General features: G+C 40.4%; 2 protein-coding genes across 2 annotated transcripts in view; both read left to right on the top strand.

Annotated features, from left to right (window-relative positions):
* ptprq (protein tyrosine phosphatase receptor type Q) overlaps nt 1–547 on the top strand; it is a 124,965-nt gene extending 124,418 nt beyond the window's left edge. Inside the window, exon 61 of the mRNA XM_052030707.1 lies at nt 326–547. Within this exon, the coding sequence (XP_051886667.1) occupies nt 326–363 (38 nt within the window). The 3' untranslated portion in view covers nt 364–547. The remainder of the gene's footprint in view (nt 1–325) is intronic.
* Nucleotides 548–17,817: 17,270 nt separating this feature from the next.
* Nucleotides 17,818–19,005, top strand: myf6 (myogenic factor 6). The gene is made up of 3 exons (XM_052030709.1): nt 17,818–18,342; nt 18,438–18,534; nt 18,890–19,005. Exons 1-3 carry the CDS (start codon nt 17,818–17,820, stop codon nt 19,003–19,005), a joined length of 738 nt encoding a protein of 245 aa, XP_051886669.1.
* Nucleotides 19,006–20,642: the final 1,637 nt, after the last annotated feature.

Below are 20,642 nucleotides of genomic sequence, written 5' to 3' on the forward strand. Positions count from 1 at the left end.
TCCTAATCAACAATGGCCTGACACACACCAGTTCCGATTCCAACTCAATATCACATTCATTCCCACTGTCTTCAAGCACAAATCAGTTGAGGCCACATATGAGCCCAGTGGGTTAAAATGTCCCAGCCCTCTTACTCTGAATAACTATACATAGTCCTTGCTTGCTTTGACCTTTGCAAGCCCAGGTTGAAACTGTTCCCCTAGAGTTTTATGTGCAAAACCCCTTTGTCATTGACCACAAAACACATTGTTGGCTATTTAAGAATAAGTAGCTCTAGTATCGGGTTAAAATTACTACATTGTTAATCCTGTTAATTTCTTTTAGGTGATGTGGAATTGGAATGGGAGGAAACAACCATGTAATTCTCAGACACTGCTGAAGAAAATTAGAGATTTCATTAAACTTGCTTTGAAAAATTAGCATGAGAGCTTCTACAAGTAAAGGCCAAAATTAATCTGTAAATAGGCAATGTTAAATTACAAGCATGACAGAATCCTTAATCACCACTGTCATTATCAAATACTTCTTTACACTTCTGTGTTTGGCTTGGATGGATAATAAGTTCTATGTATTTATTTTCCTCACTTAGTATATCACATTGCTAGATTTTATTTTATTGTACTGCATACTTTGTAGCTTTGCAATATTTAATGTAAAGTGAGCCAAATAGGATGTAAATTTTAGTTTTTCATGGCACTATTTGCTTAAGTGCACATATGTTAGATTGTAGTGTGCTTTTGTCTTGCAAATAATGTTCTGGTTTTGAAGTAAATATATATTTAAAGTGTGCACATTATTGCAATTTGCGAAGTTTTATTATTCCTTCTGTATTATCTCTGCTTCTGATCCAATGCTCTGCACTATAATGTTGGCTTTTGGAGTCAGTCGTTGAACTCAGTCTTCACTGGCAGAACAATCTATGATCCTGAACAGCTGAACACTCACCCCTCTGACACCACAGAGATTAATCTCTTACTGCAGTTCAGACAGTAGCTCTTCAGGGACACTCTGCTGTTTATACTCACTGCTCTGCACCAGCTCAAACAAAGTTATCAGATTGGGCCTTGTTTTTATCTTGATGAAGTTCCATTCTTTAGTTCCAAGGACTCTTATTACTAAACATTGAAAAGACTCATGTATTGAGGAAACCAATCCATTTCACAATTCTTCTGCATTGTCAAACAAATTTATCGCAGCATAAATAAATTATAAACTTCAAGACTGACCAAAAAAGCGTACTAGCTGAACAATGGTATACCTTTATATAATACTTTCAGCTGGAAAGTGCCTGTAACTGCATTGCATCTGAACGAAACAAAATGGGCTAGAAATTCCTCAACAAGTGTTTTCAAGCTTTGAAGCAACACAGTGAAGAAGACCTGTGCCACTTTGGATTGAGGCTGCCAAGGTCCTATATCCAATGCTTTGTGCATGCTAGAACCAACAATGCTGGGTTTTTAGGCATGGTTGGATATGCAAAGGCAGGGTAGGATTGGGGGACCGGGAGCAATAGGGAGCTGTGGATACCAGTGATGAGAAGATTGCCTGGCAAGGGGCATTGATCCAGAGAGAGAAGATCGTAATAGGAACAGGCAGAATGTGCATGTGATTGTAAAAAAAGATAATGTGATAGGAGAAATGAGAAGATTAGGCAGTGAGACAAGATTATTGTACAGACAGATAAGATTGCATATGGGGTAGGGGATGATGAGGGTGGAGATCAGAGAAACCCGAGAAGGACTTTGGAGAGGACGTTGGAGAAGGTAACAGGACCTCAAGGAGATTGTGGCAAGGAGATGATGGATGGGATGGTGTCAGATGGAAGATTGTTTGTGGATGACAAGGGAAAGAGGATGAGGAAAGAGATCCAAGGAGCCATGGAAAACATTAAAATGACAGTAGAAAAGAGTGAAGCCCAGTCATGGATGTGGAACTGAGGATATCACATGAAACGGGAACTTACCTGAAGGAAGAATGTCAATTCCAGAAGAATCTTCACAACTGGGCTCACCAGTAGCAGTCCAGGTAGGGACAGGCCCTTTAAATATTGTAGGAGCAGGTCTTTATCCAACCCAAAATGAGACTTGCATTTGTGGCTGGGATTTACACCATTCTTCAACTGCATGCACAGAGTAGAAGTGTTAGTTGAGAAGCACAATTGATAGCTGTAATTGATTAAATGCTGATTGCACTTGACAGAGAACTGAACTACGATTTACAGAAGTGTGTTGTGCATGCATAAAATACATCATTATGAATGATTCAATGGAATAGTGTATTAGAATGTTGCATTGCATTATACAATATCTAGGCCATTTTTTAATTTAGAATTTATACAACAGTTCAGAGATTACTTAATGGTGTGCTAATGTACACTGTTCTGAAATGGATTTAGAATCATTAATGAATTTTAGATGACCACAGCAAGCATTGCCACATGAGCAACCTATTGTGTAATTTAAAGGCCTACTATACTTGTGCTCTCATGGTTTATCTCATGAACCAAAAAGTATATTATGTCTCTTAGTCCTACGGCAAAATCTCACTCTGTCCTACTTTGTATCTGCTGTTCAATAAAATATTGCATTTATTTCATTCTTTTGTTCTCATATTGCATCTTGTGGAGTTTTTTTTTAACTTTGCATACAAGACTAAAAATCATAATGTGATTGTCAGGTTAACAATTGTCGTAAACCATAACAGCCCAACATCTCACAACTGACTTGGCTATTAGTGCTGCCATGATAATGAGACTGCTATCCCATGAATAATAGTTAATGCATGAGAACTAAATTTGTTATTTCACAAGCAATATTTTTTGGTCTTAAAACATAAGCAAAACTTCAACAGAAATATTAAAAATGTAAAATTTAATTTAAACAGGATATGAAATGTGTTTTAATCAGGTGCGTTGCATTGTCTCTGTAAATAAACAGAAAGCCTATAGGTGGGTTGTACATTATAATTCTGCTAGATAAGTAAATTAATTTTGCATTGTCCTGGATTGAAATTAAAATGCAAATAAAATTCTCAAAATATACTACACTTGCCTAATTTGGAGCTCTTTCAAATGACAATTAAAGTACTTCAATATTTTAAAATACTTCAATAGTATTCCATTCATCTTGAGATTGTTCTGCAGTCAAGTAGTAGATAAGCACCACACAAAATAAAAGATGCAAGATATTAAACTACAGAAGTCAGTAGTGAAGTATAAACTGCTGTTTTACAAGCCATGGCTGTATTTATTGTCCAAGCAACAATGCCTTTGCAGCTTTAAGTCAAGTGATGTCTAGTAACTTCAACAGGTGACATGTGCTGTAAACTGTGTAAGTACAATAGTCTCTAAAGCTCCATAGGAGGCAAAAGTTTCCTACAACATATCCAACAAAGGCGAAACTTGTGCCAAGGTCAAATGCAGGCAAAGTTAGAGCAAATGAAAACATATCAGCCAGGAAAAGATTTAATAGTTAATCCCTAAACTTTAGTCTCTCTAATCAAATTGCATTTTTCATTATTTCTTAATAATCCTTCTTTAACAGCTGCATAAGCATTATTCTAAGTAATCTATTATACAATAACACAAGGGTTTTAAGAACTAGATGCTGCTTCATATTTGTTGTTCATCATATAAAACCAGAAATATATCAGTGGAAAACTGTTCTACAGGGAATTTTTTTTTTGCATTAACACAAAAATTTGACATTTGGATCCCATAACTCTAGGTGTTATGGTCTGTTAGCAGAACACAGGAGAGCTGGACTTACACCAGCCTATTCATCCACTGCTGCCCCTGCCAGAAACTGTGTGACCACTTCAATAAAACAGTGAATGTGTAAGCTCTCACAGGAATCAGATCACCAAGCCCTGAAAACTTGAAAAGTATAAAGCATGGAAGATGGAAGAATTACTTTAGAAGATGGTTCTGTACCAGTAAAAGGTGAAATGCTGTTGAAGGATAATCTGTATTCAGGAAGGTGGAGACCTGACTAAGAGGAAAAAGCAGCAGCAGCATTTTCAGTGTCTGAAATAAAACTTTAGCTATTAGAATTAGTGGATAGGATCCCATATGGAATAGGATGGCATAAAACATGCAGCAGACAAAATCGTATTAAAGGAAGTAACATAAGTAGTGAAGAGTACTTGCTTAACCTTGCCATATCACTTGATGATGTTTAATGAGCTCACAAAGTGTGTGATGCTGAAGACTGGAATTACTGTCGTAGATTGTTGTCAATACTTACCCTAAGGATGGTTTCTTGAATCTGAATATTACCCTGACCAGTAAATGTACCTTAGTGACACCAACACATGGAAAATTTAAGTTCAATTCAACATGTCATCAGGTGGCCAGGTTAAGTCTCATTCTCCTATCTCTATAATATGTGATTAGAGTTCTCAAAAGTTAGCAGATTAAATAACTTGTGCTCACCTGTAACAAAATTTGCTTACAATTTCTAACTGCAGGAGATTAATTGTGGCAATGAGACCCTGGAAGATTACGCAGGCAATGCTGTAAAGAATGGAGACATCCAAAGCTATTCACAAGTAGTTTGTGTTGACTAAGTTTATATAGTCAAAGATCAGAAAAAGGTGCTCTTATTTACATCTCATGATCTGTGGAGACCCTTGTATGAGCCAAATTGGAAGGGAGAAAGCAGGATACTCAAGAGAAACAAAGGACTGCAGATGCGAAATCTAGATGAAAAACACTATGATGCTGGAGGAACTCAGCAAGCCAGGCAGCATCTGTGGAGAAAAGCAGGCGGTCAACATTTTGGGTCAGGACCCTTCTTCAGGACTCCTGAAATTTACATGTAGTATGAGCTGCAGTCTTAAGCTCTAGTCAAACCATACATTGCCTATTTTTAATCTATGTAATGGGAATATAATTAGGTGGGAGAAATCATAAGTTTTACTACATCAGAATTGAATATAATTTGTTGTCACAATTGAAATGATCCCTCAGTAAAATGTCAGGGTACATGCTTTGCTATTTGGCTCAGTTTAGATCAGAGTTACTCATACAATTATGCACTTATATTGAATGAACTCTGTTACAATGCACGTCAGAGCATTTTTGTTTTCAGTTCCAAACCATTTCTGTATTTTTTCTTTGAATATGCTTACTACTTAAGTTCTCCTTGTTATAATTAACACCTGAGGCTGTTATACTGAGGAAATTGCTTTGATGTTCATTTGGGCTTTATTCTAATTTGTTCAGTTCAATATTAATTGTATTGGCTGAATTTAGTTTAGTGCTTTAGAAGCATTTCAGTGCAGAGATCTAGCTGTGAGCATTTTTACTACCATTATTAGCACATTTCCAGGGAATATTTATCCTGATATCAAGAAAATAGTCCAAGCATTAGCAGGAAAGAAATGCTGATGTGTCACAATATATGAAGAAATTGATGCCATGAATTTAAACTTCAGAAATCCTAAGAACGGGAACTTTTAAAATGCAAAAGAACTAAATCTGAATAAAATAGTTACAAACACACCTTCGAACACATTTAAATACTTTAATCAAGAAATTTTAGTAAATGTTTCTTGGAAATATTTTAAAGGGTATTTTAAACTAATAACTACTGGAACTCTTGAATAACAAATTGTACAAATTAGAAAAGAATACAGTAAAGTAAGATGTGTATCAATTCGTACACTTCTAGAGTCATACAGGAACAGAAACAGGCCCTTTGTCCCACCATGTCCATGCTGACCATCAAGAACCCCTCTATGCCCTTCCACCCATCTACCCACTAATAATGTTTCTTTTGTATCTCAAACATTGAAAATTACAATAGAATACAGTGCTTAAACCCATCATTACAATGACACGTCAGCTAGCGATGCACAAGTAAATGACGTCGGATGTGAGTAATTTTATTGCACTGAAAATCCGAGTAAAGTTCTGCCTTGCGGCCATGGTATCCGGTAGGAATTGCTTCTGTCGTTCCCTCCCTGTGTACCTGATGCACAAGCCTTCATTTGAGTGCGCAGCACTAAATCCCTTGCTGGAGACACAAGACACTGCAGATGCTGGAATCTGGAGCAACACATAAGAGGCTGGAGGAACTCAGCAGGTCGAACAGCATCTATGGAGGGAAATGGACATTCAACGTTTCGGGTCGAGACCCTTCATCTGTACTGCCATTTCCCTCCATAGAGGCAGCCTGACCCACCGTCCCTCCAGCATCTTGGTTGTCGCTTAAATCCTTTGCTATCCATTTTATATTTTGCACCAGACATAAACCAAAATATTTGACTTGCAACATGTATTGAAAGGTATTAAATCACGAAAATGTGTTTTCTTACTGTTACTTTCACAATGGACTCGAGTATTACATAAGGCTTCATCAACATATATGTGTTAATAACCTTTTGGATTCCTTTATAGTTCTCATTTTGAATTTAGCAGAACATGCCTCTGCAAATCATCTCACTCGAACAGCTGATCTTTTAGCACAATGGCACTATTGACTGAAGAACAATCGCTGCGTCTAAGCGGCTGCACAGTTGGTGTCGACCCCCAGAGATTTAAAAAGCACAGTAGCTCTGCTAAATATTTTGATGAATCTGGCCCTTCCTGCTAACTGGAACGGTTCATAACCGTAAATCCAAATTCCCGTAGCTAGTTCCCGGCACTGCCATCTCCACATATACCCGGACAGCGATTACAGCGCTCAAGGCACCGCACAGGATAAGGATAGATTATCGATAGAAGAGACAAGCACCTTGTTAAAATCAAAGCCTATCGAGGGCAGCTAACAAATAAAACGGTCCATATTAAACATTGCAGCAGCGGGAATTGCGTCTATTCAGTCTTGCCATCTTGCATTATATTTTTATCGTAAATCGCGTTCAATATGTGGCGACTTTCACTGAAACAAAAAGTGATTCACTTGAGTGCGTGGGAGTAGCATCCTGGACAACTTTCCTAAACTTTGACCATGTGGTAAGATTAGAATCGACTTTTGGGGACAACTAGTTTGCACAAATAATTGATGTTAAAACTTGGTCAGCAATGTTGTTAAGAATACGTGCTATCACCAGGAAGTGTTAGAAAAAAAAGTCTAAAAACAATGTTTACCAAACCAATATTTTACAACGACTCAAATTTAGGTGAACATAATATCCATGGAGAATTCTCTGTCACTAAAATTGACGAGAACAACGGTCGAATCGTGAGGTCTCCAATAAATAGATACACATGGAAGTGCGAATAGAGAATCACTTAAGATTTTGACGAGAATCTCTGGAGAGGAGGAGTAACTGAACTCATACTTAGATCATTTACAAACAAAACCAAGTTTGGTTTGAAACTACAGCTTTTATATCATCACGTGCAATGTGCGTAATAACGCAGAGTTTTGGACAAAGATTGATCGCGAACACTTGCACAGTTCCACGTGTATTTTTAACTACATTAGATAACTACACATCCCCAGAACTCCCAGGCTGATTTTCTTTGATTTTATTTATAGTACTCGTCGTATAAGAAATATAACTGTTCTTTCCCTGCTGAAACAATGGAGTGGAATAAGTCCTGGATGCTATCTGAAGCGCCCAAGAAACCTAAATGGGAATCAAGGTATATCAGAACAAATTGAGAAGAGGTTTCCTGATGCATGTGGTCCATGTTGCACACAGACTACAGTTTGAACCTCCACTCCCAACTACTGAGAGGGCGTCATTTTGGAGGAAAGCAACTTCCTTCCTCGGAGTAACACTTAACAAAATACTTTCCAGAAAGCAACGTTCAGTTGAGACCTTGCAAATGCGTGTGAGGAGTTTTCCTGAAATAAGATTATTTATGGCTAAATGAAATCCCAAAGAACAAAATAATATTATCAGGTGTGTTTCTGCTACATCTTATACACAGTTGGAGCAACTTCTACCGAGGACAATCTCGTGTTAAATCTTGCATCTGCGTGAATTACACTTCTCCGGTTCAACCTCCAACGATGAAAAAGTGAAGTACTGTCGGCATCAGCAGAAAAAGGAAGGGCATCCCACATTGCTTGATAACACGAAAATCATTTTACTAGTCTATTATCCATTGTGAGTCTAAAAAACCAAAAGATGAAGTATCCTGATGCAGGGTTACGACCAGATACGTTGACAATTCCTTTCATGCCATAGATACTGCGTGACCCACTGAGTTCTTCCAGCAGATTGTTTGTTGCAAAAGATAAAGTAGTGCAAGTGATCACCATCTTACTTATTTTACTCCAAATTACTTCACCTTGTCTTTGTGCTCACCTGTTATTCTTCACGTGTTTAGAATTCCCCTACACATTTTTAATCTTATATTTTTAAAGAATATTCATCAGCATCTTTTCTCCATGCAGGAAGTGTATTTCTTTTTTCTAAATTTCAATGATTTGAAACTTGAGTGCCCTCTCCTTTACCCATATCCTGTCACACAAATGGATCTGATTACTCTTTGATACCAGTGGTGAAACTAAGGCTATGCTTAAAAGGCTGTGTAAATGCAATTAACTGCAAGCAATAAACGGGACCTGGAAAAACAAGAAGTGAAGGGGAAAAGAGATATGAAGGAGGCTCCCATTTGAGGAATTGCCTCAGGTTTCAGTAATGGACTTCGACAGCTTAACGTAGCTTTGATAAAATTAATTTGGAATTCGTTTCTTAGTTTGATGTACAACTGCATATCCAGAACCAAAGGAAATTCAAAGTCAGGGTGGTAGGCATTGTCTACATGGACTTCAGCAAAGTCTTTGACAAGGTCCTGCTGTTCCGGAAGGTTAGATCCAGGGTTAGCTAGCCAAGCGGCTACAATATTGGCTTGGTGGTAAGGGTCAGAGGGTGGGAATGGAGGGTTGTTTTTTTCAGATTGGAGGCCTGTGACCAGTGGTGTGCTGCAGGGATCAGTGCTGGGTCCCTATTGTTTGTCATAAATATTAATGATTTGGATGAGAATGTAGGTGGCATGATTACTAAGTTTGCGGGTGGCAGCAAAATTGGTGGTCAGTGAAGAAGGTTGTCTAAGGTTACAACAGGATAGCGTAGCGTAACGGTTAGCGCGACGCTATTACAGCACCAGCGATCAGGGTTCGATTCCCATCACCGCCTGTAAGGAGTTTGTACGTTCTCCCGTGTCTGCGTGGGTTTCCTCCGGGTGCTCCGGTTTCTTCCCACATTCCAAAGACGTACTGGTAGGTTAATTTGGGTTTAGAAAATGGGCAGCGGGGACCCGTTGGGCCAGAAGGGCCTGTTACCACGCTGTAAATAAAATATAATTTAATTTAAAATCAACTGAGTATGGGCAAAGGAATAGCAGACGGAATTTAACACAGACAAGTGCAAAGTGGTGCATTTTGGGAAGTTAAACCAGGGCAGGGCATACACAGTGAATGGCAGGGCCCTGAGGAGTGTTGTAGAAAAGAGAGACCTAAGGGTACAAGTACATAGTTCCCTGAAAGTGGTGACACAGTGGACAGGGTGGTGAAGAAGGCCTATGGCATGCTTACCTTCATTGATGTGCAGTTCTGGTCACCATACTACAGGAAGGATGTGATTAAGCTGGAGAGGGTGCAGGGAAGAGTCACAAGGATGTTGCTGGGACAGGAGGCTTGAGTTATAAGGAGAGACTGGATAGGCTGGCAGTGTTTTCCCTGGAGCGGAAGAGACTGAGGGGTGACCTTATGGAGGTTTATAAAATCAGGAGGGACATCGATAAGATGGTCACAGTTGTTTTCCCAAGTAGGGAAGTCTAAAACTAGAGGGCATAGATTTAAGGTGAGAGGTGAGGGGCAACTTTTTCGCATAGATGGTGGTGGGTATATAGAATGAGCTGCCCTGAGGAAATGGTAGAGGCAGGTACAATTACAATGTTTATAAAGACACTTGGACAGGATTGGAAAGGTTTAGAGGGATATGAGCCAAATGCAGTCAAATGGGACTAGCTCAAGTAGGCACCTTAGTCAGCATGGACGAGTTGAGCCAAAGGCCTGTTTCCATACTGTATAACTGCCTGACTCTATGGCTATGACAACAGAAATGAAAATGTGGTAGTCTGTAAAAAAAACAGCTGATTTACTTTCACCCATCGTGCATTACCAACCAAGATCAATTTAAACCGGAATGTGTATTCAGTTGGCAATATTTTCTCCCCATTTTGATAACCACACTTTAAATCTATAAAACAATGACAGCATAAGAAAGGATCCAACATGACTGAAACATTTCATAGCTAATAAATTACTTTTGAAGAACACTCCTATGTTTTGCATAGCAACCATGGGAGCCAATTTGGGCAAAATGAGATGCTACAAACAACAATGTATAAAATGGAGATGCAAGTGACTGCAGATGTTGGAACATGGAGCAAAAAACACCAGGTCAAGCAGCATCTGTGGATACAAAGGGATGGTCAACATTTCAGGTTGAGACCTTGCATCCATACGGAGTGTAGAGGGAAGATAGTCAGTAGAAGTCTTTCCCGCTTGTGCGCACCTGACCTATGTACAGCCAGCATATATGAATGAGTGTCTGGGAGACCAGTGGGGCTGATTTGCCAGCTGCTGTGGGTCTGCAGGCATCGTCTGCCGTCTGGGAACATGGTTTGCAGCCACATTTGCGACTTGCGAACTGTTCATAATCCTGTCAGAGCCTGGAGAGGACCTGTATGTAGAAGTGAGAGGGAGGGGTGAGACAGAGGATGACAGGTGATAGGTGGAACCAGATAAGGGAGGGATGATGGGCAGATGCAACCAGGTGGAGAAGGGGAGAGGGAAGGTGAACCAAGAGAGAAGAAACCCAGAGGTAGATAAGTATGTGGGTGAAGGACACATGGAACCAGAGGGGGAGGGTAATGCCTTTGTAACAAGGAGGGAAAGGGATGGAAAAGGTAAACAAAGGAAGAGAGACCCTGGTTGGACTGGTGGGAGTGGAAAAGAAACACAGTGGAAGTGGGTTACCTTAAATTGAAAAATTCAATGTTCATACCATTGAGTTGTAGGCTACCCAAGCAGAATACGAGGTTCTGTTCTTCTGTTTTGCGTGCGAGTACCAATTGCAATAGACCAAGTAGGTGGAGGTGGACATGAATCTCTGCCTCACCTGTAAGGGCTGTTTAGGTCCCTGGAGGTGGTGAGGAAGGAGGTGAAGGGATAAGTGTTGCACCTCCTACGGTTGCAGGGGGAAAATGCCCAGAGATGGGGAGGGATGAGAGAGAAGGGATGAGCGGACCAGGGAGTCACATAGAGAGTGGTCCTGTGGAAAGGATAGATTATTGAGAGGGGAAGTCGTGGCTGGTGGTCGAATCCTGTTGGAGTTAGTGGGAGTGGCAGAGGATGATATGCCTGATGTGGAGGCTAGTGGTGAAGAACAGGGGAACTCTATCTCTGTCCACTTCCAAAACTTCACATCCCTATTCAAAAAGGGGAGAAAGGTAAAACTGGCAGCTACAAGCCAATTAGATTAATATTATTACTGGGGAAAAAAGTAAGTCACTGCCAAACTAATCTATGTGAGTTATCTGGGGAAGTAACAGAATAGGTTGATGATGGTGTAACAGGAATGTATATATGGATCTTTGAATGGAATTTGTTGTAGTACCACATTGCAAACACATTTAAGAAATAAAAGCAATGGTATTAATGCACAACAAATAGAATTGAACACAGGATAAGTGATGGAGAATTATGGACTATATTATTTTAGACTATATTATTAAAATTATGGACTAAGTTATCAGTATTAGGTCTATTGCTTTCCTTATTATATATTACTAACCTTGGTATGCATGCAGTTACAGTATGAAGTTTGTGAATGATATAAAACATCAACATAATAAAAAGTGAACAAGATAGTTGCAGATTTCGGGAGGACATAGGCAGGCTAGTGAAAGGGGTAGACAAACATCAGGTGCAACTTAATATGACTAGGTGTGAGGTGACAGACTTCAGGAGATACAACCAGGAAAAGCATTGTAATATAAATGGAGACAAAAGAGACAGCAGATGCTGGAATCTGGAACTAGGAACACTGGAAGAACTCAGTGGGGCAAGCAGCATCTGTAGAGGCAAAAGGTGTAAGTTAATGTTTGTGGATCAGAATGGAGTTACTTTGTGGGGCTGCAAACCAGAGGGGCCTGGCATACATACCGATCCTTTAAAGTGCAGGGCAAATTGAGCAACATGTGTAAAGGATACTTAACTTTGTTAATAGACACATTGAATATAAATGCAAAGAAGAATTGTCACACAAGAGATTCTGCAGATGCTGGAAACCTGGAGCAACACACACAAATTGCTGGGACTCAGCGGGTCAGGCAGCATCTATGGAGGGAAATGAACAGTCGATGTTTTGGGCCGAGACCCTTCATCAAAACTAGAAAGAAAGAGGGCAGAAGCCAGAATAAAAGGGTGTGGAGTGCGGGAGGAGCACAAGCTGACAGGTGAAAGGTGAGTGCAGGTGAGGGGGGTAGGTAGGTAGGTGGTGGAGGGGGGAAGTGGGAATGATGTGAGAAGCTGGGAGGTGGAAGAGGCGAAGGGCTGAAGAGGATGGAATCTGATAGGAGAGGACTGTAGACCATGGAATAAAGGGAAGGAGGTGGGGAACCAGAGGGAGGAATGTGTGGATGATGGGCAGGTCATGAGGATGGGGGAGGGGAAAGAGAAGGGGTAGTGGGGCCAGAAGGATAAGGGAAAGCAAAGGGGGGTGGGGTGGGGACAGAGCATAGTGGTTACTGGAAGTTAGAGAAATCGATGCTGATGCTGTCAGGTTGGATTAGAGAAATCGATAAGGGGGTCTGTTTCTCCCTCTCCCCACCCTTTTATTCTGACCTGCCCTCTTTCTTTCCAGTCCTGATGAAGGGTCTTGGCCCAAAATGTCAACTGTTTATTTCCCTCCATAGATGCTGCCTGACCTGCTGAGTTTTTCCAATATTTTGTGTGTGTTGCTCAAGAAGAATTGTCAACCTTTATAAAACACTGTGTGTGCTTCAAGCTGGAATAGGCTGCACCATTCTAAATACTGCACAAAGTGATATGCTTGGATAGGGTAGAGTGGAAGCTTGCAGAATGGTAGTAGGGATGAGTGAATTGAGTTATATCAAGAAATTAGAAGAAATTGAACTGTTTTCATTGTAGGATAGAATGCTTCAGATTTAATTGTATCCTTCAAATGGTGATTCCACATTTGCTTAAAGGTAATTGGTAAGTTTGTGGTTAAAAGCTGGAACGTGGGACAATAGAAGACAACTCTTGTCTTCTTCAGTGCTGTAAGATGTCATAATGCATTCTTTAACAATGAGCAAACTATCTAGCTATTCCGTTGTTGGTGACATTGGTCAATGTATTAATGGTGACCATAGACTTTGTATAACTTAGGAACTTCTATATCATACACCAGTAGTATTCAGTCCTTTTTTTCTTTTTAATATCCTATTCCTCGCTACAACTGTCCTAGGTGCTGGTGAGAGCACAACTGAAGTACCACATATGGTTTTGTTTTTCATCAAGAACTGGGGGCATAGTTTTTTGCGTAAGTAGATCCTCATGTGAGGAGGAGAAGAAGAATCTCTTTTCTCCGATGTTCTGTCAGATAACTACAAGCTGTTGGAATTCTCGACCCCAGAGGGCTGTGGATTCTGAATCACCAAATATATGCATGCTGAGATCTTTAGTCAAAAGGGAATTCAGAGTTTCCGGGGAACCATCAGGAAAGTAGGGATGAGGCCAAGATCAGATCAGCCAAGATCTTATGGAATGGAGAAACAGACTCAAGGAGCTAAATAGCCTTCTGGTCCTATTTCTAATGTTCTTATGTTCCTGAAGAACTAGCTCTATCTGTCACATTGCTTTCATATTTCAGAAACATATCATTTTCTGCAATGTGATTACCCACACTATGGATAAATTGTTATCTATCTACAGCCAGATATCCCAAGACTAATATTGGTATTGGTATTGGTTTATTATTGTCACTTGTACCGAGGTACAGTGAAAAGCTTGTCTTACAAACCGATCGTACTGGTCAATTCATTACACAGTGCAGTTACATTGAATTAGTACAGAGTGCATTGATGTAGTACAGGTAAAAACAGTAACAGTACAAAGTAAAGTGTCACAGCTACAGAGAAAGTGCAGTGCAATAAGGTGCAAGGTCACAACAAGGTAGATCGTGAGGTCATAGTCCATCTCATTGTATAAGGGAACCATTCAATAGTCTTATCACAGTGGGGTAGAAGCTGTCCTCAAGTCTGGTGGTAGGTGCCCTCAGGCACCTGTATCTTCTACCCGATGGAAGAAGGGAGAAGAGAAAATGTCCTGGGTGGGTGGGGTCTTTGATTATGCTGGCTGCTACACCAAGACAACGAGAGGTAAAGACAGAGTCCAAGGAGGGGAGGCTGGTGTCCGTGATGCGCTGGGCTGTGTCCACAACTCTCTGCAGCTTCTTGCGGTCCAGGGCAGAGCAGTTGCCGTACCAAGCCGTGATACATCCAGATAGGATGCTTTCTATGGTGCATCGGTAAAAGTTGGTGAGAGTCAAAGGGAACAAACCAAATTTCTTTAGCCTCCTGAGGAAGTAGAGGCGCTGGTGAGCTTTCTTGGCCATGGCACCTACGTGATTTGACCAGGACAGGCTGTTGGTGATGTTCACACCCAGGAACTTGAAGCTCTCAACCCTCTCGACCTCAGCACCATTGATGTAAACAGGTGCATGTACACTGCCCCCTTTCCTGAAGTCAATGACCAGCTCTTTTGTTTTGTTGACATTGAGGGAAAGGTTGTTGTCATGACACCATTCCACTAAGCTCTCTATCTCCTTCCTGTACTCCGAATCATCGCTGTTTGAGATACAACCTACAACGGTGGTATCATCTACAAACTTGTAGATGGAGTTAGAGCAGAATCTGGCCACACAGTCGTGAGTGTATAGGGAGTAGAGTAGAGGGCTGAGGACGCAGCCTTGTGGGGCACCAGTGTTGAGAATAATCGTGTGGGAGGTATTGCTGCCTATCCCCACTGATTGTGGTCTGTTGGTTAGAAAGTCAAGGATCCAGTTACAGAGGGAGGTGTTGAGTCCTAGGTCTCGGAGTTTGGTGACAAGCTTGCTTGGAATTATTGTATTGAAGGCAGAGCTGTTGTCAATAAACAATAGTCTAACGATTGTGTCTTTACTGTCCAGATGCTCCAGAGCTGAGTGTAGGGCCAGGGAGATGGCATCAACATGCTTCGTGCCATCAGAATGCTTCAACTGATTCTTTATTATATTTTCACTGGTAGCAAAAAACTTTCATCATTCTTTTAGAATGATTAAACTGTCTCCAAAAATAAAATGAAATATCATGTCAAAAACCTCTAATAACAATTGGATTCACATTAATGAAGAATTGAACTAAATTTAATTCAAAAATAGTAAAAAGATAATTCCTTCACAATACATTCATATTAATAAAAGTCATCAAGGCATTTGCATGCATATCAATCAATGTTGTCTGTGATTCAAAACAGATATCAAGGTAGCTTTTCTGTTTTATTGTATTTTTCTGCATTTTTTTCCTGAAATTAATTTTATATAAAGATAGTCCACCAAAATCATATTGAAAAAACGTTTCTTCTTCCCTACCTCACTCAATTTCTGCTCCTCTCTGAATTACAGAATAGTAATAGCACAAAAGAAGGCCATTTGGCCCATTGTCTCCATACTGGCAGTATACAAAAACAATCAAGCTCATTCCACTCCCTCATCCTCTCTCCAAAGCCTGCAATTTGTTCCCTTTAAGATACTCATCAAGCTCCCCTTTAAATGCTACAATTGAATCTACCTCCACCGCTATCCTGGCAGACTATTCCAAACCCTAACCACTTGCTGCATCAAATAGTTTTTTCCTCAACTCACTTTTGGTTCTTACACTTTTTCTTCATTTGATTTCCCATGATTCTTGACCTTTCCATCAAGAGGGATAGTTTAAATTCATCAACTGTGTCTACACCCTTCATACCTTTATCAGATCCGCACTCAATCTCCTCTGTTCCAAAGAAACCAACCCTAGTTTCTTCCGTCTATTCACAAAGCTAAAGCCCTTTGTCCCTGGAATCCTTTTCAATCATTTCTGCAGTCTTCCCTTAATATTTACATGTTTTTTATGAGATCCCTGATGACGACGATTCTGGCGAGGCTGGTAGCTTGTCTTTAATCAGCCTGCACAGGAAGTGATAGCCCTTCTCCATGGTCCACTGAAGGTTTTGCCTTGTTCCCAACAGGCACCTGAATCATGTTAAACAAAAATAGACATAAAATTATACACACGGCAGTATCTATTCTCTGCAACTATATCACAGTGAAGAAACTGAATATTACTTGCATCCCAAATAAATGCCCTACCAAAAATGAATCAAATCATGTAACAATTCATAGTTTAAAACTTCAGAATTACTGCATTTGTAGGATTTTGTTTGGACTATTTTTCTTTAACTGTGCAGTTCCAATTTGTTTCATTGAAAAGAGATGGAAAGACCATTAGCAGAGGACCGCGAGGTTTATATATACAATTTACGACTGGTTGTTACCCAATTAATACTCAGTGCAATGTCAGGACAGAACACTTGGCACTCAGCAACAGAGTGTTGTCTGCCCAATCAGTGATGAGCTGCCCCCAGTAATGCCCAATGAAATCTCTCAGGAACCCTTGGGTGTTTTTTTCCAGTCATAACTGTTTATCAGTGAAAACTTGACAGTAGGTTTAGAACACCTGCCAGTCAGAAGTGTGTCCCTAAGCCACCCTAAATATTGAAGTTCATCCAAATCTAATTCTCTACTTTTTGCCTCAGCCAAACAATTTGGAGTTTCTTTGTTAAGTAGGACCAATAAACTGCTTAAGTGCCCTGGGACACCTCGATTTGTAAACTGTAAATTAACTTAGTTTTATTCATTCGCCATGGCATGCTATTCAAAAAAAAAACAGGATGAACATATATCACACAACATGTAAGACTGCATCATTAAAAAGAAAATGTGAAGATAACAAACTGGAATGTAGTCATACTTTTTAGGGTAGTTTTGTTCAAATCACAAAAGCTTTTAACAATTTGATTTTAATACATAAATAAGGAATAAATAATTTGTTATTGAAATGCGCGTCATGAAGTATATTTATGATAAGAATCCGACTATTATTGACAGGAGATGGATGAAACTGCCTGCTTGTTTGTGTGATTTCACTAAGTTATGACTTGAGTACCTGATTCTGGCTTCGTCCTGCAGTCTTCCACGGGGTAGGAAGTTACTCAATGTTTAACACATGCTCAACGTTAAAAAGTATTGGTAGGCTGTATATTTCCAGAGCAAAAAAACTAAATATGAACAAGAATTTTAAAAAAACACCTTTTAAGCTAAGTTTGTTGTCTTTCAAAGAGTAACAAATCAACAAGAAAAAGTAAACAGAACCAAGTCAACGGAGCATTCAAAGGAAATGTTCAACAGAGAAGAGTTCTCCGGAAGGAGGACTGAGAACATAGTTATCGCAAAAGTAACTAAGTGAGTTTCTCCAGCCCTGGACACGTTGGGCTTCTAAAATAGAATCGCCGTAATAATGACAGTACTCAGACAGCTCGGCAAGACAGGTCTTGGGAGTTTGATGCACTGCGACAGCTAATAGTTGGATAGAATTACACCTGCTTCTATATATATATGTATGTATGTATATATAGCACAGGGACTTGTCATCCAACTGTTTAAATGCCATCCAAACCCCTCAACAGCTTTTGATCCACTCTCTCTCTCTCTATTTCTCAAACACATTCATAGGCCAATACATTCATAAAGACGCAGGATCGATAATGATGGAGATGTTTGAAACCAATCCCTTTTACTGTCACGATCAGCGATATCTGGTTGGTGAGAGTATGGTCTTTACACATTTGGATGGGACTGCCGTATCCCCTCTGTACCCGGGAAGCGAGGACGGTCTGTCTCCCGTCGGAGAGGCTGGCCAAGCTGAGCCCAGCTGTGACAGCGGCGGCGAGGAACACGTGTATGCACCGCCGGGCCTGAAGTCCCACTGTCCCGGACAGTGTCTGATCTGGGCGTGCAAAGCGTGCAAGAGGAAATCGGCCACTACCGACAGAAGGAAGGCGGCGACTCTCAGGGAGAGGAGGAGGCTCAAGAAAATCAACGAGGCTTTCGAGGCGTTAAAGCGCAGGACGGTGCCAAACCCTAACCAGAGGCTTCCCAAAGTGGAGATTCTCCGCAGCGCCATTCACTACATCGAAAAACTACAAGATCTGTTGCAAAGCCTTGACCAGCAGGAGAAGCTGCCCGAGAACGTGGAGTCGATCAACGCTTGCAACGGCTCGCATTCAATGGTAAGCGGACAGAGCCATGCCGGTCACCGGCCGCATTCTGACACACCGGCTCGTTCGGGGCTTCATTGTCTGACATGCTGCGTTTCCATTCACAGGTAGACACTGCGGATCGCTGGGGAACAAACACCTGTCCTTCTGGATGGGGAAACTTGTCTGATCATTCCAACACCTCAAATAAACTGCACAAAGAAGGTAAATATCAGTCGCCAAGTAATCCATCTGTAGAGATTATATATTCAATGGGGCTGCAGTTACTCATTAATGATACCTGCTAGAAAATTTGCCAGGAAGCGCAGTATTAATGAATTATAAAAAAAACATTTACCATAAAACGTTAACAAAAACCGAATCAAGTTCTTGAGGGAAAAAAAAGTTTCAACGATGCTTTAGTCTTGAGCTGCAGTCACGGTTTGAGTTTTCCAGGAGGTTGGGGCTGCCAGCGATCGGGAACTTTGTACGTGGGAGAACCCCGTAGTATCGGGAAAAAGTATGTTCTGACAACCGGCACTAATTTCTTCTGTGATGATGACTGTTTTCTTTTCATCAGGAAATAACTTGGAATCATCCGGAAGCAGCAGTCTTCGTTACCTAACCTCAATAGTAGACAGTATTTCAACGGACGAATCGACTACACTATACAACCAAGACTCAACTGCAAAGTAATCATTACAAATGATAAATTCGAACTAGAATTAAATAGTGATGGTTTGTTATACTGTACTTGCTTGCCCGATAACGTTTTGCTGTGTTGTACCAGGACAAAATACTGTAACACTGTTTGAAAATGTCGATCTTTAGAAAAACAATCATTCCCTTTAGTAAAAGGAAAAGGCCAAAAACGATTTATTCGACCAAGACTAATTCTAAAGCAACGGTTTAAGTGACATAATACGTTGTAAATATGTTTGTAAAAAAAATCCGCGTGCATATATCCAGTGACGTTTCATAATTTTATAAGATATGTTTGTTTTAAGCGATATGTATTGATCTTTTATTGTAAAAATGGAATAAAATCCTTTATTTGATGTTTTCAAAATATCTGGGTGCCGTGTTTGGTGAAGTTGTGTCACGGGGAGTGCAGAACGATTCAGCTTTGCAAATGCAAATTCCATGTGAAATGCGCTCCAGTCGACGAGGTCTGGAACCGTCTCCTTGAAGGCCCCAGGACAGAGTTCCAAAGCTTAATGGACAATAGTTCTCATATAGTTAATCTATTCACAGTTAATGTACCTGCATAGATTCAAATATTTAACATTTTAGCTACCAAATCACCGAATTCACTACTGTAGGAAGTAGACTGTGCACTTTCCCAAAACTGCTGCTGTTACTTAGTTTACTGAATTTCCGTTCACCGTCAGCAGACGCTGGTTGCTATGCATTTCCGATGCATTAGTAGCTTGAGGAAGCTGAAAACGAAAAGGTAAATCCAGAAAGGGTTACACATCTAAACGGGCGAATTCACTTGAAGAAGTTTATCCCAATGCCATTGATGGCTTACCTTATTTTATAATGGGTAATTTGTTTTGTTATATTGTATCCATACTTCTAAATTATATTGATATTTCTCGTTTAAAACATGACTGGAGTCAAATTAAATTCGTCCATTTCGTCCACAAATTAAATTCGTCCACTCAGCAATATCCCCGCAGCTTTGCATTAGAATTGCACTACTTTTCTGCAGCTCCATGGCGTGTCCATTTCAGTAACTATTCCAGTGCAGCAGTTCCGATCCCAGCAGGGTAGGATTACATTTGGCTTGTCTGCCACCCTTCTGGTTTGAATCACGCCAACAATCGTCGAGAAACAGAGATTTACGCACGGGCAAAGCCGGCCACCATTTGGAAGGATCTCCAAACACTAAACAATTAAGAGGGAGATGCATTTGATATAAGGGGTGAGAGATACTTTTGTAGTTCCGATTTGACACCTCAATGGACGTATATTTTATGCACTGTGAAGTAAGGCAGGTGATGGTACCCGCCAAGAAGGTTTACTCCCCTTTGCTCGGGAACCAGGTGAGGTCCTGTTTACACAAGAACATAAGAAAATAGGACCAGGAGTAGACTAATCTGTCCCTCAAGTCTACCCCACCATTCAATAGAACCATGGCTGATCACCTCCAGGTCTCCTCTCCTCTTCTGTGCTAGTCCACCGTAGTACTTCATTCCCTGAACTTTCAAAAGTGTATCTACTTCTTTAAATATCCCCAATGATCCAGCCTCCACAACCCTCTGGGATAGAGAATTCCAGAGATTCATCAACATCTATGAAAGGAAGATCCTGTATACCTCAGTATTAAA

Source organism: Pristis pectinata, chromosome 15 (genome assembly GCF_009764475.1).
Source record: "Pristis pectinata isolate sPriPec2 chromosome 15, sPriPec2.1.pri, whole genome shotgun sequence".
In the NCBI taxonomy this organism is placed as follows: domain Eukaryota; kingdom Metazoa; phylum Chordata; class Chondrichthyes; order Rhinopristiformes; family Pristidae; genus Pristis; species Pristis pectinata.

Excerpts from the sequence above, each read along its gene's own strand:
- myf6 (XM_052030709.1), top strand. The coding sequence starts at position 17,818 with ATGATGGAGATGTTTGAAACCAATCCCTTTTACTGTCACGATCAGCGA. Across the intron at positions 18,343-18,437 it reads GCAACGGCTCGCATTCAATG|GTAGACACTGCGGATCGCTG; the intron begins GTAAGCGGACAG and ends TTCCATTCACAG. Across the intron at positions 18,535-18,889 it reads AAATAAACTGCACAAAGAAG|GAAATAACTTGGAATCATCC; the intron begins GTAAATATCAGT and ends TCTTTTCATCAG.